The sequence below is a fragment of the Mirounga leonina genome, unplaced genomic scaffold (genome assembly GCF_011800145.1).
Source record: "Mirounga leonina isolate KUSES-001 unplaced genomic scaffold, KU_Mleo_1.0 Mir_151, whole genome shotgun sequence".
NCBI lineage: Eukaryota > Metazoa > Chordata > Mammalia > Carnivora > Phocidae > Mirounga > Mirounga leonina.
In genome coordinates, this window is record NW_023270377.1 from 36,720,812 (window position 1) to 36,739,716 (window position 18,905).

At 37.4% G+C, this 18,905-nt stretch overlaps 1 protein-coding gene across 1 annotated transcript in view; it reads left to right on the forward strand.

Moving 5' to 3' along the window:
* RFTN2 (raftlin family member 2) overlaps window positions 1-18,905 on the forward strand; it is a 65,957-nt gene that overhangs the window by 14,170 nt on the left and 32,882 nt on the right. The window contains exons 2-5 of the mRNA XM_035007458.1: window positions 5,965-6,148; window positions 7,676-7,790; window positions 12,671-12,950; window positions 16,076-16,279. Coding sequence (XP_034863349.1) covers window positions 5,965-6,148; window positions 7,676-7,790; window positions 12,671-12,950; window positions 16,076-16,279 — 783 coding nt within the window. The remainder of the gene's footprint in view (window positions 1-5,964; window positions 6,149-7,675; window positions 7,791-12,670; window positions 12,951-16,075; window positions 16,280-18,905) is intronic.

Below are 18,905 nucleotides of genomic sequence, written 5' to 3' on the forward strand. Positions count from 1 at the left end.
GCTTAACGACTGAGCCACCCAGGCGCCCCTCTACTCATATATTTTTAAGTTATCAGCTATAATCTACATATTTCTGTGTTTCACTTTTGTCAGGTAAATAGTATTTTTCATAAACTTTAAGATTTCTTATACTTTCATGAATTTTTAAGTTTTCATTTTACAGTCTACCTTGCCAAGGTCATCATGTAAAACCAACAGAAAAGCATCAAAGTTTTTTATTTTTCTGTCATCATTTTGAGGGAGAAGTCATAGCATACCTTTTTAAACCAATAAACTAGTGCCATTGTACTTAAAAAAAAAAAATTAACCTAAATGTAAGACCTAAACTATAAAACTCCTAGAAGAAAACATAGGGGAGAACCTTCATGACATTGGATTTGGCCAAGATTTTTCAGATATGATACCAAAAGCAGAGGCAACAAAAGCAAAAATAGGTAATGGGACTATATTAAACTTAAAAACCTCTGTACATCAAAGGGCACAATCAACAGAGTGGAAAGTCAACCTATGAAATGGGAGCAAATACTATATCCAGAATATATAAAGAACTCCTACAACTTAACAACAAAAATAACCCAATTTAAAAATAGGCAAAGGGCTTGAATAGGCCTTTCTCCAAAAATGATACACAAATGACCAATGAGCACATGATGTCCAACATCACTCATCATTAAGGAAATGCAAATCAAAACCACAATGAAATATCACCTCATACCTATTAGGATGACTACTATTTAAAAAAAGGTACAAAAAACAAGTGTTGGCAAGGATGTAGAGAAATTGGAACACTTGTACTCTGTTGATGGGAATGTAAAATGATGCAGCTACTACAGAAAACAATATGACCATTCCTCAAATAATTAAAAATAGAATTACCATATAATCCATCAATCACACTTGTGGGTATATATCTGAAAGAACTGAAAGCAGGATCTCATACAGATATTAGCACATCCCGATTCACAGCAGCAGTATTCACAATAGCCAAGAAGTAGAATCAACTCAACTGTCCACTGATGGATGAATGGAGAAACAAAATGTGGTATATACATACAATGGAATCTTATTCAGTTCTAAAAAGAAAGGAAATCCTATCATGTGCTACAACATGGGTGAACATTATATTAAGTGAAATCAGCCAGTCACAAAAAGACGAAATAAGTTGACCCACGAACAACACAGGTTTGAACTACACAGGTCCACTTACATGCAGATTTTTTATAAATACAGTACAGTACTGTAAATGTATTTCTCTTCCTTATGATTTTCTTCATAACATTTTCTTTTCCCTAGCTCACTTTATTGTAAGAATACAGTATATAATACAACATACAAGATATGTGTTAATCAACTATTTATGTTGCTTCCAATTGACAGTAGGCTACAAGTAGTTAAGTTTTTAGGGAGTCAAAAGTTATATGCAGATTTTTGTCTGCATGGGGGCTGATGCCCCAAGCCCCATGCTGTTCAAGGGTCAATTGTAATGTATGGTTCTACTTGTATAAAGTATCTAAGTTCATCAAATTCAGAAGCAGAAAGTAGATTTTAGGGCGCCTGGGTGGCTCAGTCGTTAAGCGTCTGCCTTCGGCTCGGGTCATGATCCCAGGGTCCTGGGATCGAGTCCCACATCGGGCTCCCTGCTCAGCAGGAAGCCTGCTTCTCCCTCTCCCACTCCCCCGGCTTGTGTTCCTGCTCTCGCTATGTCTCTCTCTGTCAAATAAATAAATAAAATCTTTAAAAAAAAAAAGAAAGAAAGTAGATTTTATTTTTTTAATTCTTTTTCCTTTTTTTTTTTTAAAGATTTTATTTATTTATTTGAGAGAGAGAATGAGAGACAGAGAGCACGAGAGGGAAGAGGATCAGAGGGAGAAGCAGACCCCCCGCCGAGCAGGGAGCCCGATGCGGGACTCGATCCAGGGACTCCAGGATCATGACCTGAGCCGAAGGCAGTCGCTTAACCGACTGAGCCACCCAGGTGCCCCTTTTTCCTTTTTTTTTTAAAGATTTTTTTTTTATTTATTTGACAGAGAGAGAGAGACAGCGAGAGAGGGAACACAAGCAGGGGGAGTCGGGGAGGGAGAAGCAGGCTTCCCGCCAAGCAGGAAGCCCAATGTGGGACTCGATCCCAGGACCCTGGGATCATGACCTGAGCCGAAGGCAGATGCTTAACGACTGAGCCACCCAGGCGCCCCCAGAAAGTAGATTTTAATACGTACATATTTAATATATATTGTCTTTGACATAGAACCTTTTTTATTGTGGTAAAATATACATAATGTTTACCACGTTCACTATTTTTTAGTGTACAGTTAGTGGCATTAAGTACATTCACATTGTTGTGCAACCATCACCACATTATAAGCAGATACCATATAATCTTTAATGATAAAGGTGGTATTACAGAACTAAAATAATCAAATAATATTAATTACTAACTGCTGAGCATCTGGTAAAACGACAGAATAATTGAAATATTTTCAAATATTCTATATTTACTAACAACTGAAGTGCCTTTTGAACCCATTAATTACCTTTTATATATTGGCTGCTGCAGAACTCCACTCTCCAGGATCGTGGCAAGATCACAGAGAACAAGCAGAGCACTGGCTGCGTAAATTGCTCTGCACTCTAACCCAGAGCTCCAGGAAAGGGGACTTTTCCCAATCCTCAGTTCTTGGTTTCTGGGGTTTCCTTCCAAGCAGTGGCACCAGAGTAGACTAGGTGAGACAACATGGGACCAAACAGTGACTCCAAGCATGACAGCAAGGGAAGCAAGACCAGCAGGATCGAGAAGCTCTCCAAGCCTACAGTCTTATTCTTTGTATGTGATATGGTCCTCTCCCAAAATTCTCCAGATTTCACTCCAAGATGGAGCTAATTACACCCAATGTAGCTCTACCTCTCATTCCTTTTTACCTCCTTTTCTATGTGGTTTTCTCATTGCAATATTATTAATGTAAGGAACATGAAATGGGGCCTGAAGCTAGAGCCTTCTGAAGTGAATATGACCTTTAACTCCACCTGGTTGAATTCTCACCAGGTTCTTGACCACCTTCACTTATTTTTTTTTTTAAAAAAATATTTGAGAGAGCGAGAATGAGAGAGAGAGTACATGAGAGGGGGGAGGGTTAGAGGGAGAAGCAGGCTCCTCGCCAAGCAGGGAGCCCGATGCGGGACTCGATCCAGGGACTCCAGGATCATGATCTGAGCCGAAGGCAGTCGCTTAACCAACTGAGCCACCCAGGTGCCCATTGACCACCTTCACTTTTATAATCAAAAGAGTAACAATCCCACAACACTGCCTGTGTGTTCTTTCCCTGTTGTGTCTCTCTCCAACAAGTCATAGAGAAACTGTACATTTGTTCCTGAATTTACTGGCTAACTTTTTTGGTTTCCATTAGCTAACCTTGATGGCTTTCCCTCCTTTATGCAATAATTTCACCTCATAGTTCCCCTTATGAACAATATTTCCAACTTAACATAATAACCTAAGGAAAATGCTGGGCATAGAAAGAGAAATAAGGTAGGTTCCTTGCTCTGAAGGAATTCTCTGTCTAACAGCAGAGATAAACATATAAACAAGTAACTCTACTGACGTCTGAAAGGGAACTAGTAGAATGCACAGCACAGGGGAAGCCATAATAAACCAGGCGCAGGGAGCAGGAAAGGAAATCAAGGCCTGGCGGCAGGAAACAGCAACCAAGATTCGGGAAGTGCAGTAGAACAGGAATGCCAAATCAAGACACACAAGAAAACCTGTGACAAGAGTGAAGTTTGAATGAGAAGAAAGAGGCCAGACTATGAAGATTCTTTGGTGTCAGGCTAAAGCATTTCCACTTTCTACAATATGCAACAAGATCCATTAAAAGACTGCATTTTAAAAAAATTTTTGTAGAATTAGTATATAATTGTAAAAAGTTTAGGTTATGTTTCATTCCTTAGTCTTAACAGTTTATTCTGTTTTATAGTTTTTCCTTTTCTTTGTTTGGAAATCAGGGTTTAGTTAAAATACTTAAAAAGTAAAATCAAATTGGGCGCCTGGGTGGCTCAGATGGTTAAGCGTCTGCCTTCGGCTCAGGTCATGATCCCAGGGTCCTGGGATCGAGTTCTGCATCGGGCTCCCTGCTCCTTGGGAGCCTGCTTCTCCCTCTGCCTCTCTCTCTCTCTCTCTCTCTCTCTCTCTCTGTCTCTCATGAATAAATAAATAAAATCTTTAAAAAAAAAAGTAAAACCAAATGAATCACAGAGTGATTGCCACACAACCACAGACAACAGGACCGTTTTGCAATGAAATCCAGCTGTTTCTTCAAAGTCCAAGATGATTCTCTTTTTTTTGTTGTTCTTACACATAATGATAAAGAAGATATATTGTAAATAGATTAGTGTAAATCTACAAGAGGATCAGAATTTGTGGAAATGGATTTGTCTTGGTTTATATAACTTTCCTACTGAGTGTTTTATTTTCTTTTGAGAAGTTGGCATGAAAACCCAGTGTTGGTGGATTTCTGTTCCATCACGTGGATATTAGTGTAAGAGGAGATGGGGATTTCCTCTGACCCTTCTTCTTTGTCTGCTTCTTAACCTCCTTCCTGTGTTCAGGCAATTAGCTGCAGTTCTTTGCTGGATGCCCCTGACCAAACTGACAGAAGGCCAACAGCCAGCATTGCCCATATCTGGAATTAATTTCGTATGTTTTGTTACTCAAGATAATCAAATTGCAGGTCTATTTCTAGATATTAATTCTTGATTGTTTTCCAGAAAATGAGGAATATTGTTGCAGAAAATAGTTGTTTTTTAAATTAATTCTGCTTGAACATAAAGAACATTTTCCCAAATAACACATCCTTTTCCTTTTACTAAAAATTGTACACATTGGACAGCTCTATAGTTTCTATAGATTTACCCTGCTTCAAAGGGATAATTAAACTGCATATCAATTTTGCATTTGAAGTTCCTCTACATTTAGGAATTTTACTTATTAAAAGAGAACTTATGGGGCATTTGGGTGGCTCAATCAGCTAAGCATCCAACACTTGATTTCCGCTTGGGTCATGATCTCAGTGTTGTGTGATTAAGCCCCATGTCAGGCTCTGTGCTGGGCGTGGAGCCTGCTTGAGATTCTCTCTCTCCCTCTGCCCCTCTCCCCATTCTTTTTCTCTCTCTCCCTCTCTCTAAAAAAAAGACCTTCTGGATACCTTTACTTTTTCAATTCCTTTCCTCATTTATATAAGTATTGCAATCAGTATTCTGCTAAGCAAAGTAAGTCAGAGAAAGACAAATATCATATGATTTCACTCATGTGGAATTTAAGAAACAAAACAAGATGAACATAGGGGAAGGGGAGAAATAAAAACAGAGGGAAGGAAACCATAAGAGACTTTATAGTTAAGAGAACAAACTGAGGCTTGCTGGAGGGGAGGAAGGTGGAGGGATGGGTATTAAGGAGGGCACTTGTTAGGATGAGCACTGGGTGTTACACGTAAGTGATAGAAATAAGAAAGCACTTGACAATTTCTGCTTAAATATCATTACCCCCACTTGTAATTTTTAGATTTGTATGAATTTTATATTAAAAAATTATGCATCTTATCCTGTTCAGAATTGTAAAAACAATTAGCTCTTCCACTTAATATTGTTTCTCTTATGTATGTCTTCAGTATCTATTAGTGGAATACAGTCACTCAAATGAAATCCTAAAAAATAAACATGCCTTAATTGAAAAATATGTGTAAGGCATTTCTACTTTAAAACATATTGGTAATATTACATATCTACCAGCTTATAAGGTTATTTTTGCTTTTTTCTGAAATTAATTTAGGTGTAATACATGTTAGGGTAATTTTGAGATTAAATCATACGAATATGTTTTCTATTCTTTAGTATTATCACACATAGATAGAAATAATGTTTTATAAAATAATATTTTATAAATGTGCAAATTTCTCATTGCATTTGCTATTTCAGCTTCACCAAACCCAGAAGTCATCAAGATAAATTCAATTTCAGATATAGTAACAAAAGTGGAAGACTACTATCTTAAAGGATATATTGTTGGGGCTATTCATCCTGTTATACAACCTGTGGGGCAGCGGAAACACCTACCTGCAAGTTACCTGTACAGAGTAGTGCTGTTGCGCTTGAAATTAAGGTAAGCCTGGTGCTTAAGGAAACAGACTAGGAAGCAGTTGAGACAGTTTTCTTTGGCTAAAAGAAAAGGAAGTTTGAACGTAGTGATGGGGAATAAAGGATAATTAGGGAGTTTGGTTTAGAGCACATTTTCCGGTAGTTGAACCTGGATTGAGAGAAGGAAACTTACACCCCCTTCCTTTTAAAGCTCTTCATTGATTTTAGCCCCTTGCAAACAAATGGGTCCTAGGTGAGAATGTCAGTGAACAGAGGAGAAGGAAAATAGACTCAAGAAGTACCTAGAAGCTTCAGTTGAGTAACCGTCAGCTACAGGTCCTATCACTGGACTAAAAGAGCTGACTGGACCAACAAAGTCCACTTCCACTGAGCATTTTTTTTTAACTGTCCTATATTATTTTATTTATAGTGGCAACAGAAACTATCTCTCCCTTCTAAAACTTTTACAGCAAAAAGATCTACCCTCCAAGTTCTCACAAATCAGATAGACTTACCAGCTTTTTCCCAAAAAAGTAGGATGTAAAAACCATCCATTTTTTTTCTTTTTTTTTAGTAGCTGCTTTCCCAAACAATACTGCAACTATTTTTGCCAGCCTAGCTTGTAAGTTTGATAGTTTTCAAACTACAGTTGCCCTTTCCAAAGAAGAATGAAAATAACCAAACCAATGTATTTAACACATCAGGTTTTTTTTTTACACAACTCTTGAACTATATCAAGCCATCTCAAAGACCAGGGTAAAAACTGTTTTCTCTTTTTAGTGATGGACTAATTATTGATCACTTTAACTAAGAAAGAGCTAAGCGAGGAAAGAAAAATGAAATAAGAAGAGAGAAAACAGGAAAATTGAAAAAAAATAAAGACTTTAAAAAATTCCAGTTGTTCTTTTAAGGGACACTGCCTTGCTACTGAGTAATTGCCAACTTATAGATGTCTGAGAGGGTTTGTATGGGCCCCAGCTTTCACCATGATGTGGAACCTCATCCAGTATTTCAAGCATTACTAAATAAACATGCCATTTTATCACATGGTAGCAACACTTATGTCCTAATTACAAATCTTATAAACTATGTATAAATTATTTTTCCTCTTTTAGCATTACTTCCAGTGGACTTAGCAGTGCTCTGACAAGGCTAAGAATAACAAGGGGTAAAGATCAGAGAAGAAAAAAAGGAAAAAGACAGGATGATATTTATTTGCATTCAAATAGGACGCTTACTTGTGTTTTGTATAAAAATGAGATACAACAGTGATCTAAAATCATTTCTCACAGTTTTTAGTAAAACAACTGGTGAATTTTTTTCTTCCATATTAAATTAGAAATTAAATTAATAGAGGTTTAAACTAAGAAAATTTAAATTAATAAAAGTTACTCTGTTTTTCTGGTATTTTTACCTAAGAAGACAACCATTAGGCTCGAAAAAAAAAATTTGTCTTGACCTTATTTATGAGTTGCTCATTCATTTTTACATTGAGCATATTAGCTAAAAATAATCAACTAACTTCCAACCATGAATATATTCTCTGTTACAGCCCGAAGCATTCGGCAGTACCCAGTGGACAAAGACACCCAAGGCTTGTGATTGAGGAATATCCTCTAACTTATGAGACACAAACAAATGACATAGCAAAAGAACTGATAGAAAAGGTACTACATGTATTCATTTTTTCATGTGATATCAAGAAATATTTGGTATTTCTTCTTCATCAGTTTCCTTTCTTACTTTAAAAAGAACAGGGAAGGGGCACCTGGGTGGCTCAGTCGGGTAAGCGGCTGCCTTCGGCTCAGGTCATGATCCCAGGGTCCTGGGATTGAGCCCTGCATCAGGTTCCCTGCTCAGCAGAGAGCCTGCTTCTCCCTTTCCCTCTGCCTGTCGCTCTGCTTACTTGTGCTCTCTATCTCTCTGTCAAATAAAAAAATAAAACATATAGGGGCGCCTGGGTGGCTCAGTTGGTTAAGCCACTGCCTTCGGCTCAGGTCATGATCCTGGAGTCCCTGAATCGAGTCCCGCATCGGGCTCCCTGCTCGGCAGGGAGCCTGCTTCTCCCTCTGACCCTCCCCCCTCTCATGTGCTTTCTCTCTCTCATTCTCTCTCTCAAATAAATAAATAAAATCTTTAAAAAATAAATAAATAAAATAAAAATAAAATAAAACATATATTAAAAAAAAAAAAAGAACAGGGAAATATGGTGAGTGACTTCTACCAGAGGTTAAAACATATTGAAGCACATATATCAAATTGTACAGTTAGAAATACAGGCCAATGAAACAGAATGGAAATGCCAGAAATAAATTTACACACATATGAGAAGTTTGGTAACAAACTTGATGAAATAAAATGGGGGAACAACCATCATTTAGTAAGTGCTACTGGGAAAATGGATAATTGTTCTGTAGAAAATAGACTCCACACATTTCAAATGAGATAAAGGGGTAATTTTTTTTTACCTATAAAAAATCCAGAAGAAAATGAAAGAGTATACCGAGTAGACATACTCAATTATGAATAGGTTGAGGAGTTTGAATATATTAAGTATATATTATATTATACAGGTAACTTACAGTATTAATACCTCACCAATATTAACTGAGAAATTAAATTGAAGATATTAAATCCAGTGTTGGAAGAGCTTTAAGAAAACATTCATATATTGCAATTGGCATTGTAATGAATTAGTACAGTGTTTCTGAATAGCAGTCTGGTCATAAAAATCGTAAATCCCATTTTATTTCTTTTATTAGAATCTATTCCAAGAAATTAACTGGAAAGGGAAAAACTTGGGGCACCTGGCGGCTCAGTCAGTTAAGCGTCCAACTCTTGATTTTAGCTCAGGTCATGGTCTGAGGTTCTTGGGATGGAGCCCCAAGTGGGGCTCCATGCTCAGCGGGGAGTCTACTTCTCTCCTTTTCTCTCTGACTCTCCCCCTCCCCAGTCCCCACTCATGCACGTGCACTCTGTCTCTCAAATAAATAAGTAAATCTTTTTAAGAAAAGAAAGAAAAGAGAGAAAGTCATTTTTATTCAAAGATAGTTTAATGAACAGTGATAGTTTAATGAACAGTGAGTAGGGGGCCAGATTCTCAATAATTGGAAAACTGAGGAGGAGGCAATGGTACATCGATACAATGTAACAGTTTATGGGGATTGAACATAACAACTATATTGACTGTTGGGCTAGAAAAGTCTATACAATATAACTTAATTGAAACTTAAAGGAAAAATTGAACACTATATATACATATTGATTAAAACCAAGAAAAATTGTACATTCATAAGTATTCTAAATTGATAGGATTTTAAGTGAAAATTTGTTCTTAGTTGCATTGACATATTTGTAAGGTTTAGGTTTTATTTAAGCAAATACAGCCAAAAACCTAAGGCATTTCAAGTAAGAAATTTGTTCATTGTTTTTATTATTGTTGCTGAGCTTTAAATGGCCACGTGTGTCTGTAGTTTTGTGTATAGCCAGTTATAGCTGCTAATGATATTTCCCTTTTAGGTATAAAGTCACCATTCAATAAGGTTTTCAGGAACAGTCCTTGAGACTAGATTTTTATAAACAAGTTACACATACTGTTTACTACTACTATTCTGGGAAATTTCAATTTGTTTTTCTGGGAATAAATCCACTCCAAAAAATTTCTTTTGAAACAAAAATGTAACTACTAATTTAATCTTAATAGATCACCAACAGAGCCCTTGTTTTGCATTTAACTTCCTGGACACAGTTAAAGATCTATTTAAACAGGAAAGTACTGTTATATCAGCAATTAGAGTAATGGGGTTACTTCATGAAGAGAAAACCTTCAGGAAACATAGCACATGAACTATTTGAACATTGCCCCACGTGTGAACAAGAGCAACAGATGAATGCCAAATATTATTTTGGAACAGCTGTCTTACATAAAGAGTTTATTGTTAAATAGCTAGATTTTAAGTCATTTTACCATTATATCAATATTTTCGCTATTTTTAAAATTAGGTTTATAAGTGTTTTTCCCAGGATTTTTAAATAAAAATAACATTTTTAAAATATCAATCTTCCAGGTGCCTGGGTGGCTCAGTTGGTTAAGTGACTGCCTTCAGCTCAGGTCATGATCCCAGAGTCCTGGGATGGAGTCCCACGTCGGGCTCCCTGCTCAGTGGGGAGCCTGCTTCTCCCTCTGACCCTCTCCCCTCTCATGTTGTTTCTCACTCTCTAATAAATAAATAAATAAAATCTTAAAAAAATTTAAAATATCAATCTTCCAACTCAATAAAAATGGAAAAAATGTTAATACTCTATTTGTTACTTTTCCAGATGAAACTTTCTAGTAATAGAAAATAGAAAAGGCCTTCTGCACTTTTTCACCCAAATCAACTAAGAAGGCCTAGAGAAAGAACTGACAATAAATTTACCCATTCCCACCTGCAGAATACCATGCCTCCTTACCACTTCTTTCTCCTCTCCCAGGACATTTGATACAAAGGACAATTTATGGTTACTTTTAAGGCTTCATGCATTATTACAACCTCAGTATGTTCATTTATAGGAGTCAATGATATTGTGTCAGTGTCATCCTCTATCCTAGCTCCACACGCCTACACCTCCGTTGTGCTCGGAATTCTCCTCATTGGCTGGAGCTGAGTGACCATTGTGGGCATTGCTGTCTGTTTTTTGTTTTTGTTTTTGTTTTTGTTTTTAAGATTTTATTTATTTATTTGAGAGAGAGAGTGAGAGAGAGAAAGAGCACAAGAGGGGGGAGCGGGAGAGGGAGAAGCAGACTCCCCGATGAGCAGGGAGCCCGACGCGGGACTCGATCCTGGGACTCCAGGATCATGACCCGAGCCGAAGGCAGTCGCTTAACCAACTGAGCCACCCAGGCGCCCTGCTGTCTGGTTTTGCCCCAAATGTTCCTGGCCTTTTTCATTTATTTCATTTCTGACCATAGGTGTTTGCATTTACAACTGCCACCATAAGTCTTTTTCCCCTCCCAAGTAACATTTAAAACATTTAATTTAGGGTTGCCTGGGTGACTCAGTAGGTTAAGCCTCTGACTCTTGGTTTTGGCTCAGGTCGTAATCTCAGGGTCATGAGATCAAGCCCCACATTGGGCTCCTCGCTCAGCAAGGAGTCTGCTTGATGATTCTCTCTCCCTCTCCCTCTGCCCCTCACCCCACTTGCACACTCTCTTTCTCTCTATCAGAGAACTAAGTCTTTAAAAAAATCATTCAATTTAAATGTTTAAAACAGTGACCAAATAAAAGATGTTGCTATTTCTTTATTTTTACTTATTTAACAAGTATTTATAGAGCACCCACAGGTACAAAACAGCACAGTACAAAAATGATTAAGACACAGTCCTAGTCCTCAAAAGAATTGCCAGTTTAACAGAGGAGAAAAACATGGATACAAAAAGAACAAAGAAATGAAGCAAAAGCAGAGAAAGGGAAAGGTGCCCAGCATGAAAATCACCACTCTCAAGGTCTCAAATTATTTCACTGGCATTATATTACGTGCTTCTGAATCCTATTCTTTAACTTATATGATTGAATCTAATCATGAGCGTTTGGCCCGACAGGAGACAAGAGCATCAAGATATAAGCATATGTGGGGGCGCCTGGGTGGCTCAGATGGTTAAGCGTCTGCCTTCAGCTCGGGTCATGATCCCGGGGTCCTGGGATCGAGTCCCGCATCGGGCTCTCTGCTCCTTGCCTCTCTCTCTCTCTCTCTGTCTCTCATGAATAAATAAATAAAATCTTTAAAAAAAAAAAAAAAGATATAAGCATATGTGAAAGCTTCCTGAGAGTGAATCAGGCCTATGCATTATACATACACATTTGTCAAGAGTTAGACTTGTGACATTTTTCTTTATCCACATCAAGCAAACAATGCTGTATGTTTTTGCTTTTAAATTAATGTTTCTTCTTTATTAATTAAGATTGTGTTATTTTTGAGGATTTCTTGGAATAGTTTTTAATTTTGCCCCAATGGGAGAGACCACTGTTAACAAGTCTGCAAAAATCATGTTATAGAATTATTAGTTCTTCCCAAATAGTAACCTTTTGAAGAAAAACATGATTCCTGTTCTCCTAATTTCTAAAGTGTATCAGTTCTGTTTGAAGAAGTCACAATAATAGTGTGACATAGTCTTTTTTTTTTAATGAAATCTTTTTTTTTTAAGATTTTTATTTATTTATTTGAGAGAGAGAATGAGAGAGAGAGAGAGCTTGAGAGGGGGAGGGTCAGAGGGAGAAGCAGGCTCCTCGCTGAGCAGGGAGCCCGATACGGGACTCGATCCAGGGACTCCAGGATCATGACCTGAGCCGAAGGCAGTCGCTTAACCAACTGAGCCACCCAGGCGCCCCAATTGTGTGACATAGTCTTAGGAGTAGTGCTTTATGAGAGGTTATTACTTTGTGTATGAATGGGTCTTTAGTTAGTGGTCAATTTACTTCTTGTGGATTTCCTTAATAAGCCTATAGGTTAATTGATAAAGTAATCAATGTAAATAAATTTTACATTTTGTTCTACAATCTCTTTTCAGATTAATATAGCTGCTAAGAGAGGAATGAAATTTGTTGGATTCATATCACAACCTTATCCACCACTTAAATTCTGCAACGGAAGCAATCACGATGGAGATACAGAATCAACACTGCCTGTGAGACACACTTCGGAGGAAAACTGTAAAAGTTGGAATGAAGGAACATTAAGTGGGCAATCGTCTGAGAGTGGAATTGAGGAAGAACTTCATCATGAAAGTGGACAGTGTCAGATGGACCGAGATGGCAGCCCCAGTTACTCTAAATCCAGAAAGGGAGAAGGTAATAGACAAGATAAGTAGAAAGAGTATATTAGTTTAAATTTAGCAAAAATAAGTTTTTGATTTTTTTAGAAACATGAGGCAAAGTAAATTTCCAAAGATTATCAAGGCTGAATAAACTAATATAAACTTGTCTTGATTTTTTTTGAAATTACTGTAGCCAAAAATAAGGTAGGGCAGTTTTTCAAACAGTTGTCCCTGGCATGGTCATACAATGCCATCCACATAAGGAAATTTTGTTTTGAAAATTTGTTCCCATTTAGTCATTCACCAACTCCCCTATAAAATGGAGGCTGTGTGTGTATACAGAAAGTGATTCTATAAATATAGAAAGCTGTTCTATGTTTTTTTTAAAAACAGTGTGTGGGAATTTTAGTTTTGGCCTTTCCCACTTCATGGATGGTTTTCGCCTTTGAAGTTAACTGGCTTCTTTTGATCATCAATTAGAATATGAAAATGCACATCATGATGAAACAATTAATATAACAATACTGCCTGCATCCTAAAATAACTTTAAACATTAGTTTTATTCTACTTTGCCAACTGGCAACTCCTCCCAAGAAACTGAGACTACTTTTTCATGTATTTTGGCCTGCTCAGAATTTTCTGCTACCTTTGCAGGCATGCTTTAAAAAGCACTACTAGAGAAAGTCAAAGATGAGGCATACCTTAGAATTAAGAGTTCTGGCGTCAGACTACCTCAATTTCTTCACAGAAAGGGGGTTGTTGTGAGAAGTAGTAGTAGACACACTCTGGTGTAACACACTGCACACACGTACATTGGCCTTCTAGGTTGTAGTGAAATATGCTCAGCATTCTGAGGATGGCAGAGACCCACTCAACCATGGTCAGCACAGTCTTTTTAAGAACAAACCAGAAGCATTTTCTAATTCATCATCTTACCCCTCCTCACCACCACCACCATCCCATTTTTTCACCAGCTCCCTAGCTAACAACCATCCTGATTTTCCTGCAGTGTAAACATTTTAGAAACAAAAGAGTTGTTGGAGCTATGGTCAGAGACCTATTTGCTATCTTCCACGCAATGTTACCTTTAAATTCCTGCCGGTTCCCATCTTAACTTTGATTAGATCAGGTGTTTACTTCCAGTCCTTTTAAGTTCTAAATCCAATATGCTACTTAACTTAATTATCAATCTTTAGATTCTACTTTTTTTTTTTAATTATTTTTTAAATTTTTTAGAAGGCAGGTGGAGGAGCAAAGAGAGAATCTTAAGCAGGCTCCACTCCCAGCGCAGAGCCCAACCCAGGGCTTGATCTCACAATCCTGAGATCATGACCTGAGCTAAAATCAAGAGTCAGACGCTTAATTGACTGAACCACCCAGGCGACCCTAGACTCCACTTTCTTAAATCATATACTTCTTAATAATAAACTTCTTAATAATATAAATCATATACTTCTTAATAATCATATACTTCTTAATAATAATAATAATCATATACTTCTTAATAATAATAATAAGACTCCACTTCCTTAAATCATATACTTCTTAATAATAAACTTCTTAATATAAATCATATACTTCTTAAAAATTTCTCTATGGCAATAGTTCTTAATTTTGTGTGCAGGTGTGGGATGGTGGCAGCATGAGGCTGGGGGGAGACACACACAAAAGACCCCTTGGAGAATCTGGTGAAATCCATGGAGACTCAATCCAGAAAAATGCACATAGGGGCATCTGAGTGGCTCAGTTCATTGGGCAGCTGACTCTTGTTTTTGGCTCAGGTCATGATCTCAGGGTCATGAGATCGAGCCCTGCATCTGGCTCCACATTCCATGTGGAGTCTGCTAGAGATTCTCTCTCTCTCCTTCTCCCTCTGCCCCTCCCCCGACTCGAGCACTCTCTAAATAAATAAATAAATAAATAAATAAATAAATAAATAAATAAATAAATAAATAAATAAAATCTTTCTTTAAAATGCACATAACATACATACCCCCAAGTACTTGCGCAATACAAGTGGTGTTAGACTTCCTAAACATAACCATATAGGTGGGTCCATAGACTACTCCCCAAGTTAAGAATTTGCCAACTTATGGAAAACTAGTAGATATGACCCCTCAGTTCCATGTCTAAATATGTATTCTAGAGTCACTCCCAAATATGAGACATGAATAATGCTTACAATAACAAAATTTTGGAAACAATGTATCAACAGGAGAATAATAAACTGGAATATTATGTAGCAGTTTAACTAAATGAATAAGGTCTATATGTATTAATTCAACTTCAAGCATAAAAACAAATCAATTTGTAGGGGCGGCTGGGTGGCTCAGTCAATTAAGCATCCACCTTTGGCTCAGGTCATGATCTCGGGCTCCTGGGATCGAGGCCACCCTCCCCCCTCCCCCAGCCCCAGGTCAGGCTCCCTGCTTAGCAGGGAGTCTGCTTCTCCTTCTCCCTCTGCTCCTCCCCCCCACCACTTTGCTCTCTCTCTCTCTTAAATAAATAAAATCTTTTTAAAAAATCAATTTATAAATGCATATATACAATATCATACTTCTTTAAAAGTTTTTTAAACTGCAAAACATAATATATATTAATGGGTATATAAATGTGCATTAGGGCGCCTGGGTGGCTCAGTTGGTTAAGCGACTGCCTTCGGCTCAGGTCATGATCCTGGAGTTTCGGGATCGAGTCCCGCATCAGGCTCCCTGCTCGGCGGGGAGTCTGCTTCTCCCTCTGACCCTCCTCCCTCTCATGCTCTCTGTCTCTCATTCTCTCTCTCTCAAATAAATAAATAAAATCTTAAAAAATAAATAAATAAAAAATAAATAAATAAATAAATGTGCATTAAAAGAGTAAAAGCTAGAATGAGAATAATAAACACCAAATCATTATAGTAGCTATTTCTGGAGAACTGGATTAGGGAAGACTACAAAGTGAGTCTCAACTACATCCATTTCTCATTTCCTGGAAAAAAGTCTAAAGGAAACAAGGCACAAGGTTAACATTTAATAAAGCTGAGTGGTAGGTAATTTTATTATTCTCTATGCTTGTCTGTTTGCTTGAAATACATGAGTAATAAAAAAAAATTTTAGGAATCTTTTCAACAAATGAATAAATAAATACTTTTTCTTCTTTCTGAACACCTATTCCCAGATAACAAGTTGTATACAGTATTCAATGTTTTTGATGATGAATCAACCTGTTGGACCTATCAGGAAGGCATCCTGTCAATGAAAGTAACAAGAAAAGGATCTGTCATTAGTACACTTGATGCTGATTGGCTGGAGTTAACTACATTTTATTATAAACAAGGCTTGTCTTTAATTGATTCTTTTGTATGCTGGGAAACATCTAAAGGTAAGTTTTATATTATGATATATTGATAACTAAAGAATTTGACCTGTGTCAGAGTTGGTACAAATGTTTTTGCCTCTCAAAATCAGTGGCTAAAAGGACAGGTATTATTCACTAGGAATTAGATTCCAATTATTACACAGCTATGTAGCTTTAATTTAAAAGCTTAACTATCTTGCTTTCCTGCTGCCACTGCTTTTAGCAACCTTGAAAGGAAAGAAAATAAACAGATGACAGAATTTCCACTAGACCCAACTAGCACTAAGGAAAAACTTCTTCCCTCTGAGCCACATGTCCTGATGACCCAGATTTTGGACAGTGTGTCACATCTGGTCTGGACCAGTAATTAAGAAGCCTAGTCACATTCCAGTTTGTATGGCATGGGTTGGCATGCTCATAGATGAGAACATCAAGGTATAAGCAGCAAGGCCTTTCCATATCTATGTGAAACAAAGGCCTTCAAGCTTAGCCTCCTTGAAGATATGACCTATGATCTGTCTTCCAGCCAAACACAGGCTTGTGAGGGGGGCTCTGAGAACACTAAGTAACTGGAGGATCCAATGCCCTCTGATCCCTCATGCCTTTCCTATGTTCTTTTTTGTGGAAGGTAACTTGACAGTAAGCTGAGGGGAACATCCCCAAGCCCTGTCTTCCCATCACTGCAGCTGCATGCTCCTCCCCATGGCTCAGCCTTCACTCCTGAAGGAGCTGATGCTCCAGAGGCTCCCAGTGGGAATTCCCACTATGAATCATAATAAAGAGATTGTGATGATAGATGATAGATAGATAGATGATAGATAGATAGATAGATAGATAGATAGATAGATAGATAGATAGACAGATGATAGATAATAGATAGATAGATAGATAGATAGATAGATAGATAGATAGATGATAGATAGATGATAGATAGAGATAGATAGATGCAAGCTTAACCATCATGCGTGGTAGAATTATAATGTAAGGTTTGCTGCTGGGTTGTAACTGTCAGGAATAGACAAAACACTGTATGATTGACTAGGATTTTCCAAATAAGATGTATTATAACAGCCCAGTTAGAAGGATTATAATTGCATTTGACAGTTACTGTCCAAACTTATACACTATCCCAATTTTGGTCACTATCTACCATGTACTCCAGTCTATATCTGACTCTAAAATTTGTATAGAAAAATAATCTTTGGTTCAAAAATGATATGGACTCTATTTATTTCTGCCTCCTTTTATCTTTCAACTTCCCCTAGCCTTCCTCTTTTAGTTACAATAGAATATGTAATCATTCATGTCTATCACAAAAACAAACAAAACTTGCCAAAAATTACTTTCTAGGGAAAGTGTTTTTAAAAACAGATTAGTGCTAAAAGAGAAGAAAAATTCATAGTTAGGAGACTTGAAAAATAAATTAAGAAGGATGAAGTCTATGAAAAACAGGATAATTAATTACCTCAGTGAGGTTAGATGAAAGAACAAAAAAGCAAATAAGATCTCAATATACCTTATTATCCTTAAATCAGACTATCATTCAGTATGGAGTTTCCTCAAAAAGTTAAAAATAGGGGCCCCTGGGTGGCTCAGCCATTAAGCGTCTGCCTTCGGCTCAGGTCATGATCCCAGGGTTCTGGGATCGAGCCCCGCATCCGGCTCCTTGCTCGGCAGGAAGCCTGCTTCTCCCTCTCCCACTCCCCCTGCTTGTGTTCCCTCTCTCACTGTCTCTCTGTCAAATAAATAAAATCTTAAAAAAAAAAAAAAAAGAAGAGAGGTAAAAATAGCACTACCCTACGATCCAGCAATTGCACTAGTAGGTATTTCCCAATGGATACAAAAATACTGTTTGAAGGGACACATGCACCCCGATGTTTATAGCAGCATTATCAACAATAGCCAAATTAGAGAAAGAGCCCAAATGTCTATCAACTGATGAATGGATAAAGATGTGGTATATATACACAATGAAATATTACTCAGCCATCAAAAAGAATGAAATCTTGCCTTTTGCAACAATGTTAGATGGAGCTAGAGTGTATTATGCTAAGCAAAATAAGTCAGAGAAAGACAAATGCCATATGATTTCACTCATACATGGAATTTAAGAAACAAAACAAATGAACATAGGGTAAGGAGTAAAAAAGAGAGGGGGGAGGCAAATCATAAGAGACTTTTTTTTAAAGATTTTATCTGTTTATCTGAGAAAGAAAGAGAGCATGAGGGGGGGTGGGGGGATGCTGAGAGAGAGGGAGAAGCCACTTCCCACTGAGCAGGGAGCCTGATGCAGGCTCAGTCCCAGGGCCCTGAGATCATGACCTGAACCGAAGGCAGACTCTTAATGACTGAGCCATCCAGATGCCCCATGAGACTCTCAAGTAGAGAACAAACTGAGGGTTGCTGGCGGAGAGGTGGTCAGGGGATGGTCTAAATGGGTGATGGGTATTAAGGAGGGCACTTGTTATGATGAACACTGGGTGTTATATATAAGTGACAAATCATGAAATTTTACTCCTGAAATCAATATTATACTACATGTTTAACTAACTAGAATTTAAATAAAAACTTTTAAAAAAGAAAAAAAAGAAAATCAGCCTATCATTAAATCAGGGATACCTTAACTAATAGAACTAAAGACTTTGGGTAA